This window comes from Lepisma saccharinum, chromosome 26, assembly GCF_977018435.1.
Source record: "Lepisma saccharinum chromosome 26, izLepSacc3.1, whole genome shotgun sequence".
In the NCBI taxonomy this organism is placed as follows: Eukaryota; Metazoa; Arthropoda; class Insecta; order Zygentoma; family Lepismatidae; genus Lepisma; species Lepisma saccharinum.
Window position 1 is genome coordinate 59,786,140 of NC_139254.1, and position 25,371 is coordinate 59,811,510.

Sequence of the window (25,371 nt, forward strand, 5' to 3'; positions counted from 1 at the left end):
AACTTCTTCTCGTACCATTCTTTTTCCATCACGACTGTGGCCCCTCCCTTATCTGCCTGTTCCACCACCACATCGTTCCTTGTCTCGATTCTTTTCATACCCTCCCTTTCCTTCTGGCTCAAATTATCTAATCTTCTCTGTTTATCCATTTCTTTCTTCAAAATGGCTGCTGTTCTTCTTCTAATCTTATCCCTTTCTGCCTCTTCTTCAATATGTAGCACCGCTTCCTCAATATCATATACAATCTCTTCATAGTTCACATTTCTCTCCATCACTTTGAAACCTCGGCCTAATTTCAAAAAAGCTTCCTCTTCTTCTGATATTTGAACATCTCCGATTATAACCACTCTTCTCCTGCCCTCTTCACCTTCTTCCTCTTCTCTTCTTTCCTCTCTCCATCCCAGTCTTTCTCCTTTCTTCTTCATCTTCAGTTTCACCTTCTCTCTAAAGTTTTCTTGCCAGCTTCTCATTTCATGGAATGTGAATTCTCTAGTAAAAATGGTGAGTCCATCTTCTATGGTTTCTTCCATTCCTGCCAGTTTCTCCTTTATTGTTCTGATTTCCTTCTTCCTCTTTCTTATTTCGTTCCATATCATTTCTTTTTCAAGTTTCTGTACTAACCTCTTCCATCTTCTGGTGCGACAATCCAATCCCTTCTTACTTATCTTCAGTCCCTTTGGTGTTGTGCCATATTCAAACACACTAGAGAAACAGGACATGAAGTTGAATGGGATTCGGCTAGGCGAATAGGAAAAGAGAAGAGAGAACTAGTGAGAAAATGGAAGGTGGCCAAAGAAATAGAAAAGAAAGGAGAAGACATCATGAATTGGAATGGAGGGCTCAAGATAAACAAGGAATGGAAGAGTGTGTTAGAGAAAGTTGAAAGGATGAAGAAAAGGAATGAAGAAAAAAGAAGTATGAAGAAGGAAGAAAGAAGAGAAAAGAAGAAGACCAGAGGAGGAGGTATTCACCCATAACCAGAAAGGCAGGAGGGGTGGGGGAGTGGTGAGCAGGTGGTTCTTAGACTCTTGCTGATCTTGACCTGCCAATCACCTGTCAGTGTAGTAGACCCATTAGTCAACAACTGTCAGGAGGTGATATGTTTAATTCCTTTGTAGAAATCTTCCTAGATAAGGACTGTCAATTTGATTTGTTGTTGTGTGGCTTGTGACCCTGCTATGTGTATGAAATCTTTCTGTGTGTAGTTTATTTCATCATTTTAGTTTAGTTCTTCGTCTGAGGAAGACCCTGATACAGGGTCGAAACGTTACGTGTTAAGTGTTTTTACCTTAATAAACTGCCTTGGTCAGCAACTTATTGGTTTCAATATGGAAACAAGGCTTAATTATATTATAAAAATTTGAGAAACAAAATAGCATGCTCCCCTTTTCAGGATATGTAGTACCCTTAGCTATACAAACCCTGTAATATTTTTTAAATTTTTTGATTGGTATTTTTGACAAACAATTTTTCGAAACAAATTTGTTTCTTTTTAATTACTGTTCCAATGTTGGTTTTGGAATATTATTTGTTTATAATATGTAGAAACATAAATACTTCAAAACAAAAAAAAGATTCATCAATTTATCTCTATTTGTTGAGAAGATATTGCAAATTAAAAAAAACTGACAGATCCAAAACGGCTGCCCTACTGTCAACTTTGAACAGCTGTATCTTCAGTGAAAATTAAAATAAAAAATATATAAAATATGTATTTCTCATATTCTCTTGCAGTTTCACACATTAAAATTTCAGGAAAATCAGAGACAACGATTCCCACCCCTCTGCCTGTGTGGAGATGGATTCGGCCTCGAAATTTTTAATGACAGTGATCCATGCCAACATGGTGTCACAATACAAAAGAAACTTTTTCTTTTATGTTGCATCTGAAAGTGAAAATGACAGGATTTTAGTGTATCTCAATATAGCTAGCCCAAACTGATGACAAATTCTGAAAAAGCTGTGCCCCACATATATGTCATACAGGTGAACTACTGCTTTGAGAAAGCATATTCCACTTCACTAAAAATGTGTCCCGCGGTGGCTCATGTGGCCCCAAAGAACAGAATTCATGTGAAACACCAGTGGTACACTTGGGAGCAAACGTTAATATTGTACTCTACTGGCACCAGCCTGCCACACAGTAAATTTCTAGGGTGGGAATTTGCCCAGCATTGTCTCTGCACAAGTGGCTCTGGGGTTCATCTACCTGTCACCTGGAGGCAAGGTGGCTGGAGTGAATGGGGTATTGATCACATCACCTATACAACAGTCAACACAGAGAATGTGTGAAGGCCTACTTCTACAACAGCCGTGTGTGTTCATGGCATGGTGTCAACTATCGCTATCTTTATTTGTTTCGAACATTAAGAAATGTTAATGTCATAACCAAGTTCTGAACTAAGATCTTCTTCATTCAAAGTGCACATTATTACACCCGTTAACAGTAAGGTTGAGTAAATAAATTAATTACAACTTTTGTTAACACTCAACTGACACAGGAATGAACCAGAAAAATAAGTGCAACAACAAAAACATTAGTGTGGAATTACAAATTAACTTTGCAACTAAAGAACAAAGCAAATAATCGTCAACTTACGAAAGTCGTGCAAAAAGAAGGAAGTAATACAATTAAGAATTCAAAGATGCACAACAGGACAGATATAAAAACAAGAACATAAAAACTGGGTTGTACTTGTATTTATTTTCCAAAACTAATTATCTGTGGTCACTGAGGAGAAAACATGTTCTTTTTTTTCTTAAGTAACATAAGGCATGTGCAATCTTCTGGAACTCTCATGAAAGTAACATTTACGAATTGACAGACACAGGAACATTCTCTTTGTAAAAGATTCACACTTTATTTCATATATCTTTTTTGCACTGGATATTCCGTAACACCATGCAATGCAGTAGATAATCTAATCTGCACCACATACTCTCAACAATCACATGAAACCTTTTCCCTAAAATCCGAGGCATGAAAAGTATATTTTGCATTTCTAACAAGAGTCGCCACCAGATGCAGCAGTGAAAAAATTAACAAGCATTTAAGAGCATCCTTAACCATTTTTTTTAAATAGAATTTTAATTTAAAACATGAATATTTACAACTTCACACTTTTAAAGATAAAATTTTTGAATAATGTAACAATTGTACTATATTAGCAAGAATAATATGTAACATTTCAGAACAATCAACACCCAATAATATACACAGAAATTATTAGTTTTAACATCAATGCAAGTAGCTATCTATTTTTAAATAAATTCAAATTGCTAATACATTATCACCAAAACATATAATCATTCAAAAAAATTATATTGGAGTTATAACAAGGCCTATACAATTAAGATGGAATTTCAAGCAAATCCACAAATAATTGGGCTACAAACCAAGAAAATATGAAACAAAAAGACCTTAAATTATAGCAAACTCTTGTTTTGAATGTCTGAAGTGAAGATTATATAACTATATGTGAATACACTTTTAAGCAACACTGCTAGTTCTAAAATGTAAATACCCCAAAAAAAAGTAATGTTTCTACATCCATTGAATAGCAAATAAATATTAAATAACCCCATTAACATTACAAATGAGTAAAGAACAACATCAAGGAGAACAACTAAGCAAATAAACCTTTACCATAATTTTAATACATAATTAATAATTTACAAAAAATTATATACATATAAAGCAAAAGCAACAATGCTTAAAAACAAACTTTGTAAAAATCTTCCAACTCAAAATGTTACCCTTTGATGTTGTACCTCTTTACCCAAAAACCACTAAATAATATATATTTTTTTAATATTTCAAGTTTCCACAGGAATTATGTTCCACTTTCACCATAAAGTTAATTTTTGTTAAACCATCAACAAGACATAGATACAGTAACACTGTAGAATCTTTAACAATTTGATTTTGAAAAATACTATTCTGTGTAAATTCTTATGTACACATTTTCCCATACTCCAATGCACATGCACGCCTGCACACAGACATGAACAAGTACACTTGCACATACTCTTTTTATTTTATCACACACACACGCACGCACGCACCACCGCACACATATGCAAACCACCAGAAAAAATAATCGTATCTTAATATTCTAATTTTGGAGGATAAAAACCAAATTCAACAATGTGTTCATGTTAATATAAGGAATAGAATTTGTGTCATAGGTTGACTTTATATATATTTATATCTATGTACATAATTTTCCAACAACTTTCCATTTCTCTTTTCAAAAAATTAAAGCCTTAAAACTATAACCACTTTTTACATACATAAATTACAGGATTTGTCCTGCTGCCATTCAATCTATTTTGTTTGGTAACAACTTGAGGTCTCGGACCTCCTCTCGTGCAGCATAGCCAATAATTAGTAATACACAAGTCTCGGACTTGCATAAGACACAGGTAATATAACCTCCTAATGAAGATATACATCGAAAAGTTATCAAGTATTGGAAGTGATTACGTTTTCATCCCTCTGTCTTTGGCTACAGAAACAATCAAATGTTTCTCCTTAACAACTGCTTTTTTTGTCCATGCAATAACAAAGAAAAGTCACAGACATTTTAGACACAACTGTGTATAACCCTGAATTTCTTTTTTTTCTTTCTTTATTTACTAAAGAAATAACCACTCGTAGGCATTTTTTTGAAGTCAATGCTTCTTCAAATAAGAGTTAACACCATAAAAATATATGTATTTATATATTCGCTTTATATATTCCCATGCAGCCAGGTACGTTTAATAAGTTGCGGCATTAAACAGGAAACAAAATGTAACTAAAATCTTTGCAATGGAATTTGAATTTAGATATTTAAACCGATATGCTTAACTGCTAAACATAAAAGTGCTATGAACAGGACATATTGAAACCATACCATTATTAAAAATACACACACTACAGGATTTCAATAAATTCCTAACCCAAATTTCTGAAAGAAAGAAAATAAGTGCCTCCCTGACAAAATCACAGCATAGTGAAGACACCTGTTAACACTCCTTACACATTCATCAACTACTATATAATTACACTATCAGCCGCTCAAATATTGATTTTTCACTTTTCTGTATTTATCCCTTATATTTGACGCATTTAAGTTAAGGTTGCTGGTAAGCAATAGAAAAGAAATGTTAAAATTAGAATAAAAATATCTGGGCTGGAACAATTGTCATTCAACTAAAAGATTGATTTTAAGCATATATAAGAACAGCGTTTCATTTCATTACACCTTATATTTTTATTTTGTTCAATATCCTATAAATATTTAAGGTTGGGAACAATGGAAGTAATGGCTAGAAAAATTAAGACTGGAGTTTAATTGTAATGATAATTTTTAAACTATTTTTGTTACGGGGTGGACGATATGAAAATTGACCAAATACCGATAAAAGCATAAGTGCAACAATACTGATAATAATATTCTACTAATCAAATGCAGAATTGTAGATGTTCCTTGAAAAGTATAAATGGTTACTGTATGCATCCAGGTGACTGCAAATATTTTCCATAGGAATATTCACACATTTACTTTAGAAATTGTAATATACACACTAAATCTTACATTCAAAACAAAATCAAAGAATGGAAGAATTTTGAACTAAATTACAGGTTATTTAGGCATATATTGAACTGCAACTTTTACCAATAAACAAATACTCCAACGTATCTATATCAGCCAATACCAATCCGACACTGGTTAATGTGGCCCATCTCTAAGTTTCATATGACCTAAACATATTTGGTCTTTGCTAATATTTAAAATTGGGAATTTTTTGTCAATACAAACGAAGTATGGATATTAAATTTACTGATGCCAATAGCCATTGCTTTACTGATCTGATATAAAATTGCAAATGTTTCATGAGGAAAGAGAATGGTTCATTGCACTGTATGTCGGTAATGTAATCAGTGTAAGAGTTTTTCCATTGAAAAAGAAACCATGTATTTTGACATTTACGTCATGAACTTCTGAGATGAGCACATAGCAAGAGAAGTTTGATGAAATACATCATCCACAGAAGGTACAGGGTGGTAAGTCGTAACCTGACACATAAGAAATAATAGAAGGTAAAAAATGTCTAAGATGGAGTGTACCCAACAAATTGCTCAAGATGTGAATTATAAAAGCAACAGAAAAAAGAAGAAAGGAACAAATAGAAAAATGCAACAAAGATTATAATATAAACAAATCCCATGGTATATTTTCCACAATGGCATGGAAAACTAAACAAGCAAGAAAAATGGACAGAAAATATGAAGCGAGCAGGAAAATCACAGGGAAAAAAATAAATCAAAAACCAACCTCAGGGATGAGCACTTAGGACACAAAGAATAATAAAATGAAGAAAAATGTGTTTATAATTTGGGTGCTCCCACATAGTGATCCACTTTGGTGCAAGCAGTCCAGTCAATTCTGAGCAGAAGCTCATTGGCCAGCATTGTGAGGACAACTGTGAAGCTACTTCAAAAGAAGTACCAGGCTCTAGGCTCAATACCTGCAAAACAGCAGCAATGGGACTCAAAAGCCCTCACCACATGTCATCCAACGAAGAGCCACTTGGCAGGTCTTGGCTCTCAAAGGGCTGTTGCACTAGAGTTGACTTTTTAGTTAGTTTACAGAAAATGGTACATCCTTAAAGAGAAAAAACTTATTTCATGGATCTTTACCGACACAAGTAAAGGTTTAGGATTCCTGCAAATACAAGTATGTCAGTGGTCAGTGTTTTTTAAAAAACTTTTCAACAATGGTAAATTCAAAACACTAATATGTAAACAAGTGTCATAACCCAATCTGTCCCCAAACTGCAAACTTTTGATACCGATACAGGATATACACATTGTTGTCACCAACACATCTTTGCTACCCTATTTGAATACTGTGTATCACACTCATGTTCTTCAACGTTAAACTATGTAATCTGAACATGAATCAAGTGAACTGTGATATTATAACCAATGTGTTTGTGAGAACGCGAATTTTATTAAATGTTACTTGATGAAATATGTGTGAACTTGAAAGGTTTTGTATTTCTGTGGCAGATATATAGGAACATCACTTTGCAATATAAATATATTTTTAAACTGCAGCAAGTTTTATATTTTTAAGGTCTTGGAAGGGAAAGACCAGTTACTAATATTGGTGGAGGCACATAGTGGTTTGGAAACAATTTTAACTGTATATCATCCCAACCGGCCTATGAGGGCATACAGTGGACTTAACTTTAAGCATTGATGGATCCCTAGCATGCTTGTGCTTTCAGTGTAGGCTGCTGTTGACTGATAATGTGGCACCTTTTTTTTTTTCAAATTGCTGTTTTACAGTCAATCTAGGATTACTGAGACTTGATATACAAACAATCTCTTGAGATTTATAAGGTGAAAAAAGGTAAAGGTATCCTGTGCATGTGCACACGTGTCATGAAGGCATATGAAGTGATGTGAAGGTAGTTTCTCACATATCCTTCATCCTCCTGGCCATAGTTGGGATGGTGTGATCACACCTAGCTGCCTTTACCCCACAGGGTTGTCCCCAGCTACCTATTTAAGAGATTTATATGCACTCACATTCTACTCTGAATGTTATTCAACAGATTCTATCTGCTGGATGTTGCACTTTTCCAGCACGCCAAATGTAAAATACACAATTAGCTGGATGACCATGATGACAATCAAGAAATGCACAGTAAATGAACTAAAATCCAAAGAACTACAAAAAAGCTTAAGTTCATAAACTAGTATATTGGACCATAAAACAAATGTTTCATGTAATCATTTGAAAGCTCCTTCAGAATGCTGAAACTTGAACGTTAGAGAACTCACACTGGACACTGAAAATGGCACACGGAGGCTTTTCTGTCCTCGATAACTCCATAATTTGCAAAGAACTGAAATTAGTATCTGTTCCAATAGAAGAAACTGAAAATGCTAAGAGTTTAACTTTGTTCATTTCCACCACTAATTATTTCCACCTATTTAAAAACTACGTAAGTTCTGCCATTCCAGGAGGAGGGGGCATTATCCTTTGAGGAACAAATTTCACCATAAGGATGGTATTGAGGTGAGACTTGATTTGACAGTCTCATCTTTTGTGTGAAGTGGTACAGTGGAATCTCGATTTTATGTTTTTCAGTGGACCAAGATGAAAGAACCTAAATGCGGAAAAATGTAAAATGGGGGAAAATTTTATAACATTTTGCTACGCTGGGACCATCAAGACTGAATGTATAATATGGGAAAATGTAAAATCAGGAAACGTAAAATCTCATTCTCATATATAGCATGTTGCACTGAAAACTTTCGCAAGTATAGAAGTCTAGCTTGTCAAGTTTTTTCAAGGGTCTTGGTCTCATCTCAAATTTCATACTCTGACAATTACAAGAAAAAATACGAGAAACTTCTTTAAACTAAAAAAATATTTTACGCAAATGCACTTCATTAGCAAAACTTAAAACAATTCATTCTCCCCGTTGGTCTTACGGAAATATACAAAATTTGTGCTGCAGAACAGATCCTCCTGTGGTAGTACTTTTTAATGGTAAACATGTAAAGAGTCTCAATAAAACTTGAGAGAAAATAAAAATGAAAGAAAAGCTGCAGCAACCTTAACTTAAATACCATTCTCTGAAAATAACATTTACATTCTATATTACATAAATCTAATGCCTGCATTTGCAAGTGTAAATATTATGAACGACATACAAATCTGAATAACAAAATATGCAAAAAATTCAGGTTATATTCTTCTTAAGTAAACTAATGACCATCCAACAATAACACCTAAATTCTAGTAGCAACAATCCTAAATGTTTGCTTGAGCTTTTATTGTTACCTTATATGTTTGAAGATTCAATCTTGAAACATCCTTTCCTAAACCAAAATATTTTTCCCTAATCCAACAACTAGTAGATTCCTTCACTGGTCAACAGTTATACAAACCATGTTAATAAGGAAGTGAGCAACAGAGATTAAAATTCCATTAACAGTACTTAATGAAATCTACACCTGCAACCAACATGTCTATACCTGTGCTGGTTACTGTATGAAAAAGTTACTTCTAATGTATGTGGACCAATATACTCCACAATTAAATCCTGTGCCCAATTACATATATAATTATAAATTCTTAACAACATGTTAACTATAATTTGCAACATTTTTTTTAATATATGCTATTTATTATACATCTAATTATCTTGGTTTTGCGGAAAGAAATAAACTGAAAGTTTCATTTTGTGAAACGATTTTCCTCCAGCAGGGTAGAGAAGTTAATCCTTTACAAGGTCCAATAAGCACTTTCCTATCAGGAATCATATAACTAAATTAACACTCGCATTCTGCAGAGTGTCATTCAAAAATGCACCAGAATAAGCTTGAAATTTTCAACTTGCTAGAATGTATACAGATTCAACTAACAATGACTAGTTAATTATTCCAATTAACAAAAATTAATTATTGAATGCGAGTTTCGTCTAGTTTAACTAACGCATAATTTGAGACATTAGAAGTTAACTTACGCACCAGTTTTTATCACATGTTGATGGTTATCAAGAGGTAGAGACTTTTTTTTTAATCAGAACTGCTGATTGCTAACAGTCAATACAATGAAACAGTGGAAATCACAAAAATAAATTTCAAACAATTTATACCTATGTTTCCATTGTAGTTAATTCAGAGGAAAAGAAAATCTACCAACACGACTTTTGATAGGAGCTGCCAGACAATTCGTTTCAGATGACTTATTGTCAATAATAGTGTACCAGAAATTTGTTCTAAAAGCATACTGTGTCACTTCATTCAAGCCTGAATGGTTAGTGGAATTTGGAGAAATTATGCATAATGTTTACAGCATGAAAATAGAATGGGAAAAATGTATCTATTTATTCAACAGCAGAGTAACTAAACTGCCTTTTGTTGTGAAAGGAAGTGTGTCTGTTATGCTTGTCGTGAGTCCTAATGGATATATACGAATATACGGCAATCACAGCAAGAAACAACAATTATGTAAAATATTATTGGATATTTAAGATAAACATTCCTCATTGTTTATTACATTTGTTGAGATTTTGTATTTGTAAGCATTGTGATTTGCATGTTAGATAAAAATGCACAATTTGGGTTTCCATGTAGAGAAAGAGCAGCACACACACACACAGACACATTCACAAAGTAAACAAAAAAACCTATCAGCCCTAAATTGTGTATATACAAATAACAGATTTGTACTTTCCAAATGTATGGTAGACAACTCATAAAAAGATTTTATTTTTATTCTTGAGGGCAACATGAGAAAAAATTGTTCTCTAAATAATTTTCACACTGAAAAGTGAACTAACCACATCAATGCTATAAATGTATAGTATAATCCAGATTTATTTGCATAATGCAATTTCAGCCACTTTAGGAACCGAGGAGAAACCGAGAGAATGGTATTTGCTTCCCTTCTGTTATGTTTTATTTGCTGTTACTGAAGATCAGAAAGTATATGAAATTTTTGATCAAAATTATCACCATCATAGCGATCATTTTCTCTTAAGTGAGAGAAATAAGGAAGAAATAGGATAAGGGAATAACAATATCCTGCGGTCATGTTACATCAGCTGCATGTTATGAACTTTTCATATTTTATAATAAAGATTACTAAACATAAATGTTTTGTTTTTTTCCTCTGTAAATTGAAAACCAAGAGCTGCTTTTCGGTGCAGATTTCGGGTGAAAATGTATGGCAAATAGAAAAATAAGATCCTACAGTCAAAGACGCTTGGCAATTGGACTGCCAAAGTTATAACAGAACTAACTTCACTTGGGGGGAAAAAACAATATATTAACCAACAAAAAATATATATAAATTTCTTCTATCCATATTATGCAGATTACTGGGTGTATTTTGAATAAATATGTAAGCTAACTTCACTAGCTGAACTTGCAATTGCTAAAGAAATAAACTGACTTACTAAAGAAAAAGAAAAATTGCACAGTCTGTGTCAAATATGATAAAGTGTATTGTATGCTGTGGTAAAATTACTTAAAGATGATGGTAAATATGGAAGGTAATTGACTCAAGACAAATTATTAATAGTACTGGGCACAAATAAGTGTCAAAATTCTTGACATGCAACATGGAAAGTTCTTATTATGCATTTTGAAAGCGATAGTGTTTCAAGATATATAGGGAAAGTACCTAAAAGCAATGTAGCAGATTGAAAACCATGTATGTATGTACATTATGTGTGTTCATATTTTTTTATATGTATCACAATCTCCTGTAGCATAATTTCAAAAATATGTAAGAAAATGTGATTAAATTTAATGTATATAGTATATTTTTCCTCATGTAATATGTGTCTGGCAGCCTCACCATAATAAACCCTTGTTAGTAGAATTAAAGAATATACCATACCACAGTACTTACTAATAATTATCACCTGTACAATAGTTTTTTATGCACAATAACTCATTACACAACTGAATTATATTACTCAAAGACCTCCAAGACTTGTAAATGAGCATTATGCACAAACACATTAAATATTTTTCTTCATTATGCTCACAAGTTTGTGAACATTAGGCAGTGGTAGGCAAAGCACCAACAGATATGGGAGAAGTACCCATAAATTACTACACAAACATTATCAATATAAAATTTTTCTGTAACAACTTATCTCCTTTCAAACGGCACGTCAATTGTGACATGAACTCTCGGCAAACGGCAAATTCATTCCCAAGTTTGTAACTGCTAGGAGAACACAGTGAACTGTTATGATTACAGAAATTTGTGGAATGATGGAAAAAAGGTGTTTTATGTGCAAGACAAGCTTAAAAATTGTGAAATTTCCCTTAAAGCCATTATGAATACACACAGTGACAGATAAAAATCTAGTGTAAGTGGGAGCCTGTAATATTGCATAAAATTGAACATTCATCAACAAATACAAAATAGTAAAACATTGTAAATATGCTTGACATGACCTTGTCTTGCTTTTTTTTCAACTTCCCTGAAACTTTAACATTATGAATAACACCCTACTGTTTCCACAACTAAATCTTCTATGGTGGTAAAAAGAACCCCAAGGGAAATACGCAGTCCTTGGGCATGAAACAATCATGCACCGTCTTCATGTGATTCTTCATCTTGTCCGGTCTGGAAAACTCTTTGCCGCACACCGGGCACGGAAACACCTTCCGCTGATGACCTTCGTGATAAAGAAACGCGTGGCGCTGGAAGCTATATTTATTTTTGAACGTTTTATCAATATTAGACTTCTCACACTCTATACATTTATACAAGCCTTCTGATACCGACGCATACTTGAAAAGGTTGAGACCTCGCACGCTCATTTCAGTGAGCTGCTCTGCCGGATCCCCCGAGCTTGTTGCTCTTCTTCGAGCTCTTTTCTTGGTTGGTGGTGGCGGGGGCGGCGGCGTGGGCGTTTCGTCCAACCTTGACGGGGTGCCGTAATTCCCCCACAGAGACTCTGCCTTGACCTTCAGGTTTAAAAGCGCATCTGAAAACAACAAGAGAAAAAATATGTTTAAAGCACAAGTCAAAAATCAGTAAAGAGCTAACATGCAAAATGACATCAACATAATCACATCTACCAAAATCCTGATTTTCCATAAATTATGCTGCCACAAGACAGAAGAGTTTCAAACATTTACAATTACATGCATGTATGTCTCTCTTTCTCATCAAAACAACTGCATGGTAACTTAACATTTTAAAAAAACTGAGAAATGTACTTTTAACGGACAGCACAACATTTTTGGAAAATCTGTGTATGTAGGTATTCCATACTGAAAACAAAAAAAGAGGCATTCTTCGTGCAGAGACCTTATTAAATAAAACTAAGACTATGAAGCAATTAATGAAAAGGGCTACAGTCTAAACAGAACTAACAGGCCTACACGAAACAACTTCAGTCACCCCAGGTTAGGAAGGATGCTGCTCATCACAGCACAGTTAAATAACAAACAAGGCTACGTTACAAAAAGGCTTTATTGAAAACAATACCTTGCTACATAATGCATTCAAAGTTTAAACTGATTTCCACAATGCTACAGGCCCTTAATAAAACAAGAGCAAGCTAATCTGCTGTCACACAACAAATGCACAACATATGTCAAAAGCAGGATATTCTGGGTCATACACACTGTACTGCACCTACACAAGCAACTTGCTTTTGAACTTCTTGATGTTTTAAAACGACAACACCCATGCATTTTACTTGGTTCCATCTCATAACAAATAGAAATGCATAAAAAAATTATAAAACTAAAGAAAGTGGTATAGTAACCCAGAAATATCCAAATGCCTTTTTCTTATCTTTTTTTTATGTACAATAAGGAAGCACTACTTTGGTTGCAGCAACTTTGAAAACAACTTTACTTCAAGAGCAATTACCTTTTCCAAGATTGAGCAGCCATCTAAGGATCTTCTACTCAGAAAGTTCAAATCTTGCCCTATATTTCTCCGTTACGGTCAATCGCGGAGCTCACTCACTTCAGTGAAATGAAATCGTTAACGCTGTAACATTCGTTTTCTCTGACTTTGTGAAACGGACAAAAGCAGTGGATCAATTTGCAAGTAACGTTAAAATTGCATTGCAAAGTTGTATAAGTAATGAAAACAGCCAATGCACAATTTAATAGTTTATTTGGAGTAAAAAAGCTGGAATGCAAATTTCAATATCTTTATGAACAGGTGTCAAAGTATTTTTATGTACCCCCACAAAAATATCATTCATTTGCAAAAATAAGCAATAAAAATGAATGTCACAACCAAGACAAAAGGTATAAAAAGGAATAAATGAACACTTTCACTGACAGATCTTAAACGAAAATGAATTATAAAGGTTGTTCAAATGGAGTATAGATCCAAAGGATGCTCTTTGTTCATAGCATAAGACGATTTAGTTTTGCCCTTAAAAGAGATAGAACAGATAATATTTTTATTTACATAAATGCTGTGAACAGAAACTATTGCGTAAAAAGAATAAGCCAACAAATTGCAGTACCATGTGCACAAGTCAAAAGCTGGTGTTAGTATTCTAGACCCATACTAAAGTGCATCGGTATATACTGAAGAAGGTGGGGAATCTTTTGATAGCCTTGTGGCTAAGAAAAGCACTACTTTGAAATGCACGTGAAATTTTTCAGTCCTGACTTGTCTCTGCACGAATTGACAGTATTACAAGCACATACAATATCACAATGGGATCAACATTTTTAAATCTAAAATTAAAGTAACTAAAATTAAACAATCCCTTGATGCGTGTGTGATGTTTATCAATCACCATCTGCCTCGGAGATGTTTAAATGGTCTAGTCAGTATGGCATTTGATTGGCACACGGGAGACAATAGGTGGGTAATCTAAGGTTGGAATTCTTCTGGTCTCGTTCCCGTATAAAGCAGCTCTGAGGCTCACCCACCCTCAAATCAATGGGTACCTGGGAGGTAAAGGCAGCCAGAGCATGGTGCTGATCACATCACTTCCAAAATGGTAGGTCGAGAATGTATTGGGCCATACACGCACATCCCCTAAATGTACCGTCATGGCACGGTGCTATATGCACAGGAATAACTTTCACCTTACGATATGTCTAAAACAAGGTGATTGCCGCACCAGTGTCTAAAAACAAATTATCACTACCCTCACGTAACAATAACAGGTTATCCACCATCAACAAGATGTAATACTTGATCTTCAGCATCAGAGTTGCAACTAAAGCATGGATTTTTCACAGACTGTTCTAATCATTACTTATCCTCATCTTCAGCGAACATTATAATATGATTTTTTTTCTCAGTTCAGTATATGCAATTATTGGATACAATTTTGATGTTAATGACGGTGGCTACCGTGAGATATCATTCTCTTGTACTCATTACATAGACATTCCACTTGAACAACCCTTATAAAATCTGTACTAATCAAAAAAGAACTCAAAGCCACAATAACATGATTTCAAAAAATCAGGTCGCACAAACCCAGGTGTATTCACACGATAAAGTTATGATTTCATTAAATTCATGTAACAAAGTTTTTATTCACACATTTTATTCACAACTCAATAAGCAATGAAAATTCAAGACATTCTACTGTTTTAAAGCCTGTTAGGCACCATATCCTGGAATGCATGTTGTCTTGTGTAGACCTTTGTTTCACAGTACAATTTACAAGTAACATGCAAATTATAATTAAAGCTACTAAACATCCTTATATTTACTGCATTATCATATACAAATTAGACACAGTAATGAGGGGAAATATATACACACTTGAGGGAAATCAACAGCTGTAATAAAGAACATTGATATTTCAAGCCATGAGTTGTCAATAAGTTAATTCAACAACTTCGTCAATCATAGAGTTGTCAATAAGTTAATTCAACAACTTCGTCAATCATAACTAAGATCCAGAAATACTTTGTCATGTAAAGGCAAACGGAGATGACAAAAACATTCAGAATACTGGAAGACAGGTTCGAACTGGTGAAATGATGTACTCAAGACATTACACCAGTTTTCCCCCTTCACTCATTATTAACTTTTTGTCTCATTTTACCTGAATGTTTTTTATATATTTCATTAGGATGGTGAAAACAATTAGGAGAATTATTAAAGGGTACTTTAGTATTATACAGACTACCTGGTTAGGTTAGGTTAGGTGAAACTGGGGCTAATACACCTAACCTAACCAGGTAGTACGTATAATACTAAAGTACCAATTAAAGATGTATACTCTGTCTCTGAAATCTGTGGAGCAAGGCTGGCATAACGGGGAGAAAGTGAGTTGGCAGAGCAAAGTACAGTGTGTTCAACGAAAAACCGGCCCTGCGGTACATGTTTAATAGTTGGCCATTTGCCTGTTTCGTTGTATTGGCAGTCTTGTATGTACGTGTACTTGTAGCGGGGAGTGAGGGGTTGCGATGAAGGTGCGAGAGGGGTGGTAGAGGAGGTGGGAGGGAGGGTGGATGGAGCATAGCGTAACAGTGAAAGGCTGTATTGTTCAGTGAGTCACCATCAGTTTCCTCCACGCTTTCCTAGTGTTGTATTGTCGGTTAGATTGTGTTGTTGGTTAGATAGTGTGACTACCATGCCGTTTAGTGCTAAAGAACGTGCTTTCATTGTGGAACATTACTTTAGAACAAATTCATATGCAGATGCTAGTGTGAAATTTTCAGCAACATTTGGGAAGGTCGCTGCTGCGAGAAGCTCAATTCAGGATATGGTAAAGAAATTCCGTTGCACAGGGTCCTTGTTAAACATGAAACCTAAACGGCAGAGGTCTGTACTAACAAAAGAAGTTGTGGAGGGTATTCGAGGTGCCATAACAAGATCTCCTCACATATCGTTGCGGTTTTTAAGCTAAGAGAAGAACATATCCTTAGGGTCCGCACGTTCTTTAGCACTAAACGGCATGGTAGTCACACTATCTAACCCACAACACCAACAACACAATCTAACCGACAACACAACACTTGGAAAGCGTGGAGGAAGCTGATGGTGACTCACCAAACAATACAGCCTTTTACTGTTACGCTACATCCACCCTCCCTCCCTCCATCCCACCTCCTCTACCACCCCTCTTGCCCCTTCCTAGCACCCCCTCACTCCCCGCTACAAGTAAGCGTACATACAAGACTGCCACAACAACGAAACAGGCAAATGGCCAACTATTAAACATGTACCGCAGGGCCGGTTTTTCGTCAAACGCACTGTAGTATGTGCTGTTGCAAATTGCTGGTAGCTGCACTCATTTCCCCTCTCGCGAGTTCATTATTCGAGCCCTATTAGTCACTATACTCTGTCCCTGGAGCAGGCGAACAAAGACAAGTGTGTGCGCAAGTAGTGATGCAAGATGGCTCCACCAATGAACACATGAGGGAACGGGATTGCGTGGAGGGGGAAGCTTCTGCAGTTACCAGCCTTCGCAGCAGCATGTACTGCTTCGCTCTGCCCACTCGATTCCCCCCTTCTCTGCCGGTATGTGAAGCCTTGCTCCAGAGATACCCCAGACAGAGTATACTTGTGCAGAGACTTGTTTTTGTTCACTCACTCCAGAGATTCCCGATACACAATGTAGGTTGTCTTGCTTGAACTTTACTCAGACCAGAACAGTGTCTCAATATAATAATAGTCATTGTTTTGTAACTACTCTGGAGTTAGCTATAATCTATAATGTGCACAATGCATTTAATTGTAGTTATCCATTTTACACAATCGAGTGGTTATCAGCAGTAATTTGAGGGATTTTTTTAAGAAATGGCCAACACATCAACAACCTACTAGAGTCGAAGAGATATATGAAAGCGGCTGACCTTGAACAAGCCTCGATGCGTAGTAGCAAAAGGAGGAAGTACAGACAGCCGTGGAAAACATGCGATGTCGTTCTTTTGTTTTTCGAGCGGTAAGAATCAGTTTGGTTTTCGTTGTGACTGTTCTTGTTTCTTCAGTGTGATCACAAAAATTTGTCAATATACGTGTGCAATATGGCTACAGAAACACCTAAGCATCGAGTTCTACACAAACAAACGCAAGATATGGTGTACAAAGTGTATCACTTCTTCCAAAGAGAATCTCGCAATGCAGACAGTGCCTCGTGTTCGTCAGGGAGCAGTGTTACCAAATGTCAGGAGCATACAGCGGCTGCATGTGGAATAGGTCTGCGTACAGTTCAGACGATTGCGAAGGAAGCCAGGTCATCGATTGGTGATACAGGGTCGGTTTCTTTTCACTCGCCTGGCAAACGTCGTAATCGGCGAAAAAATGTTACGCACTTGGACGATTTTGATAAAGGGGTTTTGCGTACTATTATATTTGATATATACACAAATTGCGAATTTCCTACTGCAGTGAAACTAGGGCTAAATTGAAGGAAGCTATCGGGTTTGCAGGCAGTACGTGGTCAGTGTTAAAAATTTGAAGAACATGGAGTTCAGATATACGAAAGGCAACGATGGGAGGAAATTTTTAATGGAGAAGGGTGATGTTGTAGCTGCGAGAGTGATCTTCCTCAGAACCATGCACGAAATCGGGAAAGCTGGTACTGCAAATATATACTATTTACATGAAACCTGGGTCAACCAGAATCACTCGAAGACGAGCTGGTGGAGAATGAGTGATAGTTCTGGTGGGTTAAAGGTGCAATTAGGAAAAGGTGGTGCTCATCTTATAGTGTGTCATGCTGGTTCAGCTGCTACAGGCTTTGTTCCCCAAAGTAAATTGGTTTTCCGCTCCAAAACAAACAGTACTGACTATTGTTCAGACGTTCTCAGTGTTTCGAAAGTGGTTTCGCAAGCAGGTCTTGCTGTTTCTCACTCCTGAATCCATGATTGTAATGGACAACGCGAGCATACATTCCTTGCCCCTTGCAAGTGGATAAAATGCCTTGTTCGAACACAAGGAAGGCGGGTACTATGGCATGGCTCTGTAACAAGAACATTCCTCACACAAGCAAGCAAACCCGAGCAGAATTGTTGCAGTTGGTGAAACATCATACACCAACTCTCAAAAGTTACGCAAGAGAATATGGTCACAGAGTTCTTCGTCCCCCACCTTATCATTGTCAGTACAACCCGATTGAAATGATTTGGGCCCAGGTGAAGGGGTACGTAGCTGACAAGAACAAGACTTTCAAAATGGCCGACGTAGAGAAACTGACTCATGAAGCAATAGACAGAATAGGTGTTTCCGAGTGGGCAGATTGTGTGGCTCACACAGAGAAATTACAAGAAGATGACTTCCAGCGTGAAATAGTCAGAGACGATGTCATCGAGCAGGTCATTATAAATTTGCAAGAGACAGATTCCAAAGAACTTGAATCAAGTGATGAGGTTGACAGCAGTACGGAATGAGCGTTATGTAAGTAAATGGCATTTTAATTTTTCTTTTCAGTTCATATTATGCACACCAGACAGTTGTTTTATTATTGCGAGTGCCACAAGAACAGCTTATGGTATCTGCAGCGAACGAAGTTGCCTTGCCGCACCACAAAAGAATGAATCAAGTTCTTCTCTCGTTTTCTCAGTAATCAAATAACATATTACTGTAAATATCATACAAATAAAATTTGGATTTTTCTTTGTAACTTTCTCACTGGAAGTTATTTCAAATCTAATTTTCTAATTTAATAAATATCGGCTCGCAAGAGAACTTTTTCTCTATACAATAATGGTCAATAAAATATTTCATTTCTTTCACTTACTTTCAAGATTCTACACATTTAATTTACAGCACAATACGATTGTCTAAAGCTTTCTGGTAATACTCGTGCAAGATTGATATTGATTGTTCCAATAATAGCCATACAGTGCCAATTTACAATTGTTCGAATGTAAGCCGTTGTTTTTTATTTTGTAAGAGCTGGCGAGAACCCCGAACGGTGAGTAGGTGACAACAGTGGAAATGTATCACCCTCTCTCTCTCTCTGCGAGGACTTGTCAAGATCAGCAGCTTTCATATCGCTCGTCGACTCTAATGTTGGGAGATTATCCTGCCAGCCAAAAGAAGCAGCCATTTTTTTTTTTTTTTTGTAATTTGCCCATGTACCTGAAACATGCAATACTTTAAAACATGTTCCATATTTTGACACACACTTTTTACAATGGTGTTTAAAACAAAATCACCACCCTGTCCAGTCCTATGTTACAGGAATATGCTGAAAAGGTTGATCAAAAACTGGAGAAGACTGAATTCAAAGCATCCAACAAAATACACCAGATAGATTTTAACAAACTGTGAGGTAAATTGACTGACGTACATAGTGAAACCATTGAGGAGTGGGCTGCTAAACCACCAGCCATAATCAAGAGATATGGCCTGAAAGCATAGTGAATGGTGACAAGAGTGAACTGTTCCTTCATGTGCTACCTAACAGATTGCTGTTTGAAAGGTGAAAAATGTTCAGGAAGGAAATTGTGCAAGAAAGATTGACTTTTTCTGTGTGGTTTTATGTCAGGTGAAATGGAAAGCCCTTAGTGATCGGCAAGGCAGCAAAACCAGGATGCTTCCAAAACACTGACATACAGAAACTTCCCAATGAATGGAGATTCAACAAAAAGGTATGGTTGACATCACTAGGGCTCGGAAGTTCATGACCTAAAAACCTCAAAAAATGACCTATAAAATAACCTTAAAATTATTAAAAAAATTACATAAAAATAATTTTCATTCTTTTAACATGAAAACTGATTTTCTTCAGAAATTGCAAGGGAATAGTTGAATAATTCAATAAAATCCATTGGCTGGTTGTTTAAACTACCGAAACAAATGGAAAGACAGAATTAATATTTTGTTTTCTACACTGCAAGGTTTTTCTGTATAAGTCATTCACCTCCTATCAGAGTGACCCTTGTACAATACAGTACAGTCAAACCTCGTTAATCCAGACCCCAATAAGCCAGACTTCGCCTAATCCGGAGGAAAAAAAAAGCAGAATGCAAGGTTTTAAATGTGGCTAAAAGTCAACAATCGCATTCATCATATTGCTCTATAATGGACTCCCCTTGCTTTAAGGCCTATGCCCTTTAGATACACCATAATAAACTGGTTTTGTTGCTATAAACGGAGTTTTAATGCACTTTCTACTGTTCATTTAGGTTATTTCAGTTAATCCGAACTACCAGTCAACTTATCCCCCCCATTAGTCCAGATTAATGAGGTTTTACTGTAGTTGGTCAGCATCCAAAAATAGAGTTGCGTTTCTTGCATACCCGATTATTTTTTTTTCTGTTGTGACTAATTCTACATTAAAACCACAGATCAAAGCGATAATAGTGGCCAGTAAGGGAACCTCAGTGTAGAGTTCACCCAAAGTATTTTACATTTGCTGGAGGAACAAATATTAACACAATTTATTATTTAAACCATTACGAAAGATTTCAGTTAAATCTAATACGGAGCTTTTTCATTGACCATATTTTCGATTAACGGCATACTTGCTAAAAATACATTGATATGAATTTAAATATGTACATTATGCTAGCAAAAGGGTTTAAAATTTAAAAAGCAACAGGGAAGGAGCAAAAAGAAACGTAAAAAATGATTTTAAAAATGCAACAAACAGTAAAAAAAAAATTGAAAAGTAACCTAAAAGACAAACAATGGAGGAAAATGCAAAATAAAAACGTTTTCTGGTTCAACTTGAAGGAAAACAAACAACTATCAGGTTTAGCATTGTCTTCAAGGTCCAGAAAAAAAAAATATCTTAGGCCCTAGACATCACAGAGCAGAGAGAAATAGTTCACAACTGTAGAATAAAAAGCAACATTGCCATGCTTTGTTGTATTTGAATACTGCAACATGCCACCCTAACATTGAACTTTGCCAACATGCGACTTGCTTGGTTCTCTTCAAACATTCTATCTTTCTCAATCGATGGAACAAGGCATCATTCAGAATGTTAAAGTGTATTATCGTAAATTATTAATGCAATCCTTGCTCACCAATATGAACTCTACATCATGTACCTCTGAAATTGCAAGAAATGTCTCGCTTCTAGATGCAGTCGAAGAGTGTTAGTACATCTAGTACATCTGTAACTTACATGTTAAGACATGGGCAAATACAGTTACAAGAGTGCAAAAGGCTAAACTGTCCAGACCAGATGTTTGAAGTGACGTTGTCTGCATAGAAGCAGTACATGTTAGGTTTCCTCACAATGCTTTTAAATGTAGCTTGAAGCTACTGGTGTGTAATATCGCAACCACAGCTGCGATTTTGAAACTCTTAACATGTCACTTAAGAAGTCTGACAAGAACTACAAAAACATTATGGTGATAAAAAACTGACTTTGCCACCTTTGTTTTGGGTATAGTTTTATTTGGGCTACCCTGCAACAGTCCATCATCATGCTACTTTATTCTGTATTTTGAGAATGCCCCAGAAAGTGCATTCAAATCTTCAAACTGACTTGCAACCTTACTTTTAGGTAAATACACATCTTTGTATGAAGACGTTTTAACAATTTTTTCTTTTCCTGAAGTGCGTATACATTTTTTTGAAGCACTGTGTACAACTAATGGGGTTGCAATAATAATTATTGTACTTCATTAAGCTTATGCCTACCATGGAAAATTCTGGACACTGGTCCTGGTCCAATTTCTTTCAATACCATCAATGAAAAAATGCTAGTTTAGTGTTAACAACTGGCTATACAATGAATCTCTGTTACTAGAGAAAGCCTCAGTTTTTTAGTGATTTTAGTGCTTTTTTAATTCCATACAAATACTGTACAACAGAGAGATGGAACACCAAGTGTCTTTAGGCTCATCTTTACTTTAAAAATTCAAGACACTTTGCCCTACCAAAAAAAATGAAAGTAATTGATTCATTTGTCTATTCCAACTTTGCTCAAAAAACTAAAAATTTCTAAAATTAACAACTATTAATATATGTACTTGTATAGTATAAACACTATTTCCAAGATGCCAGTGCTAAGGAATAAATAATGTACCAGAAAATATACCGGGTGGTCCAAAAGTCCCGGAACGGTCACATATTGTGAGAAATACACATCAAATCGGAAAACTAAAAAAATATGTGTTTAATAAGTGAAAGAAAGCTATTCAATGATATCCCACTTGATTCCCTACCGCAGGGGGGCAACTGAAATTTTAAATGGAAACCCCCATTTTGTATTGTAGAATCTGAAAGAGGACTTCATTCAGAGTCCAACGAGCTATCAACCATCCTTTTAGCTCAATTAGGAGCGGAGACATGGCGATTTTAAATTTTCGGAAGAAAGAAAAGAAAAAAAAATTGAAAATTTCATAAAACCCAAAAAAATTTAAAGCACTGCCCCTAATCGAGTTAGAGTGAAAGCTATTGCAGATTCAGAATCTGCACATCAAGACCTTTCAATAGAGTATATGGAAAGGGGGGGGGGGTCTACCATATACTCTGTTTAATTTAAAATCGACATATCTCCGCTCCTAACTGAGCTAGGAGGATGGTTGATAGTTCGTTGGACTTGGAATGAAGTCATCTTTCCGATTCTACAATACAAAATGGGGGTTTCCATTTAAAATTTCAGAGTTGCACCTGCCCCACCCCCCGGTGCGGGGGTGGGGAATCAAGTGTGATATCATTGAATAGCTTTCTTTCACTTATTAAACACGTATTTTTTCGTTTTGCGATTCGATGTGTATTTCTCACGATATGTGACCGTTCCGGGACTTTTGGACCACCCGGTATACAGCAGAAGAAGAATCATGATGAGTAACACAAATTGTTCAATTTCACATTCCCATAGATGTGACCGAATGAGAATCACGGAAGGTTACCTCAAATAACTAATATGCTTTCAGCATTTATGCTTATGTTCAGCATTTAAAAAAATTTTGTGAAGAAAGAAACTGTTTGCTAATGTAAATTTTATTCACACATTATTTCATTACTTAAAAACGTTGACAGTAAACTTAGTTGCATTGTATTTAACAGCTAACTGTGTATAACAGACATTTTAACAACCTTTAAAACTATTCTTCCTTTAATAATGCTTTCATATATCCAAGCCATGAACAGAATGTTTTGTCTTACTGACGTTGTTTAAAAATGGAAGTATAAATGAGATAAGACCAAAAATCAACATGTTTTACCTATGGACACTTCGAATGTGAACCAACATATTGTCCTTCCTATTGAACTCCCGTTGACAATGCGGACATGCGAATATCTTGCTTTGAAGATGGTTCGTTGCATAGTGCCTACAAAAGTTGCTCAAGTGAGTGTATGTTCGCTTACAGATTAGGCACCTGTACAGATTGTTTGATTCCTGAATGCAATAGTCACGAAATGTCCCTGCTGTTTCCGATGTGTTTGGAAAAACAACGCTTTCTATTTCAGTCATGAAGCTTTCGTCTTTCGAGTAATCCGAGTTATCTAAGTTTTGTATTTCTGCAATGTCCTCGAGTCCTGCACATCCAGTTTGCATGTGGAACGGTTCATTTTGAAGACTCTGTCCGTGTTTGTGCTTCTTCAAGTGAACGGTACGGAACTCACTGATGGATAACATCTGGTCCTCAAGCTCCAAAATATAAGAACTTTCTCCGGCTTCATTTTTAACTGAAAAGAATATTGTGAAGGTTCCTGTCAATTTACTTTGTACCATTCATCGATGCTGATGCTACCTGATACAGACTTAACTACTTAAGAGGCCTGTTCTAAAAATCCCAGCTCAATTTATATACAGATCTGTGAAAGTTTACTACTGAATAATGAGGTGGACTTCGTCTGATGAGTGTCAACCAAGTTAGCTCTTAGTTTATATTGTAAAATGTGAATTGAAATATTTATTGCAGATTCACATTGAAGGCACGTTCTGCAGAATAATGCCATTACAAATTGCAAACAAAGGGATCATATTTGGCATTCTAAGCATAGCCACCAAGTATTAAGAAGATGAAGACAATGCACTCACATACCTTACCAAGTCCAATGATAGTTTCTAAATGTTCTTTTTCAGTTGGGCAAATACAAAAACATGTCATTTTTCATTAGGACTATTTATGCAGATTAGTTTTAAAATTAACAACAGTGTGTGAAAACTATGACTTAAAATCCCATTCCTGTGCACTGATGTCCGTTCATTAACCGATGTGCAAACAAGGTTTCTTTTTGTCGATTTTTCAGTGAAAAATACAGGCTCGACCAGGACTCGAACCCAGGTCTCTGGCATACCGTGCCATATCTCTACCACTGAGCTACCGAGCCAGCCTGGTTTCGACTGATTTTTCGATGCAGCCTTATGCTTCATTATATTGTACTTATGAAAGGAACTTTACAGTGCCAAAGTTAATCTGGTGCATGGGTGCTATATTTACACGGTGGGCACTTTAGGACCATGATAAAATTAAAGTATAATTCCCAGTTTTCAAGGCGAACTTTTCTAAAACTCAAGCAGATGTTTCCCCTATTTCAACCTTACGTATTATCGCCTCTCACCACCCTCACACATACTAAGGCAAATATATTAACAATATAAAGGGTCTGTGTGATTCCAATATATCCAAAAATTCTAATTCAATTCAATTAACCAGTACTATATATAGATATTTAAAATATTTAATTTAAGATGTGGAGTTTACATTTGCAATTTATAAATACTTGAAATAGCCCCCACCCCTCTCATGGTGGGAGTGGTTAGCACATTGTGCTACGATGCCAGGGGTCCCGGGTTCAAATCCCAGCCTGGGCATGGATGTTTGTCAGTGTCCATTCATCAATTTCATCATATCATCACTCATCCACATCTTCGCAAATCAGCCAAAAGTGGCACAAAAAGTGAAGTAAAATAAAGTAAATCAATCAGACTCAAAGTACCTCTACACACACAAGTCACAAATAGTACGGG

At 35.8% G+C, this 25,371-nt stretch overlaps 1 protein-coding gene across 3 annotated transcripts in view; it reads right to left on the reverse strand.

Moving 5' to 3' along the window:
* Positions 1 to 25,371, reverse strand: part of LOC145979500 (protein tramtrack, alpha isoform-like) — a 118,879-nt gene that overhangs the window by 34,813 nt on the left and 58,695 nt on the right. The window contains exon 5 of one of the 3 annotated variants that reach the window (XM_083112436.1): positions 7,645 to 12,522. The exons of the other annotated variants lie outside the window; for them this stretch is intronic. Within the exon in view, the coding sequence (XP_082968562.1) occupies positions 12,065 to 12,522 (458 nt within the window). The 3' untranslated portion in view covers positions 7,645 to 12,064. Of the gene's footprint in view, positions 1 to 7,644; positions 12,523 to 25,371 lie in introns of those variants that run through there. 3 annotated transcript variants of the gene reach the window in all.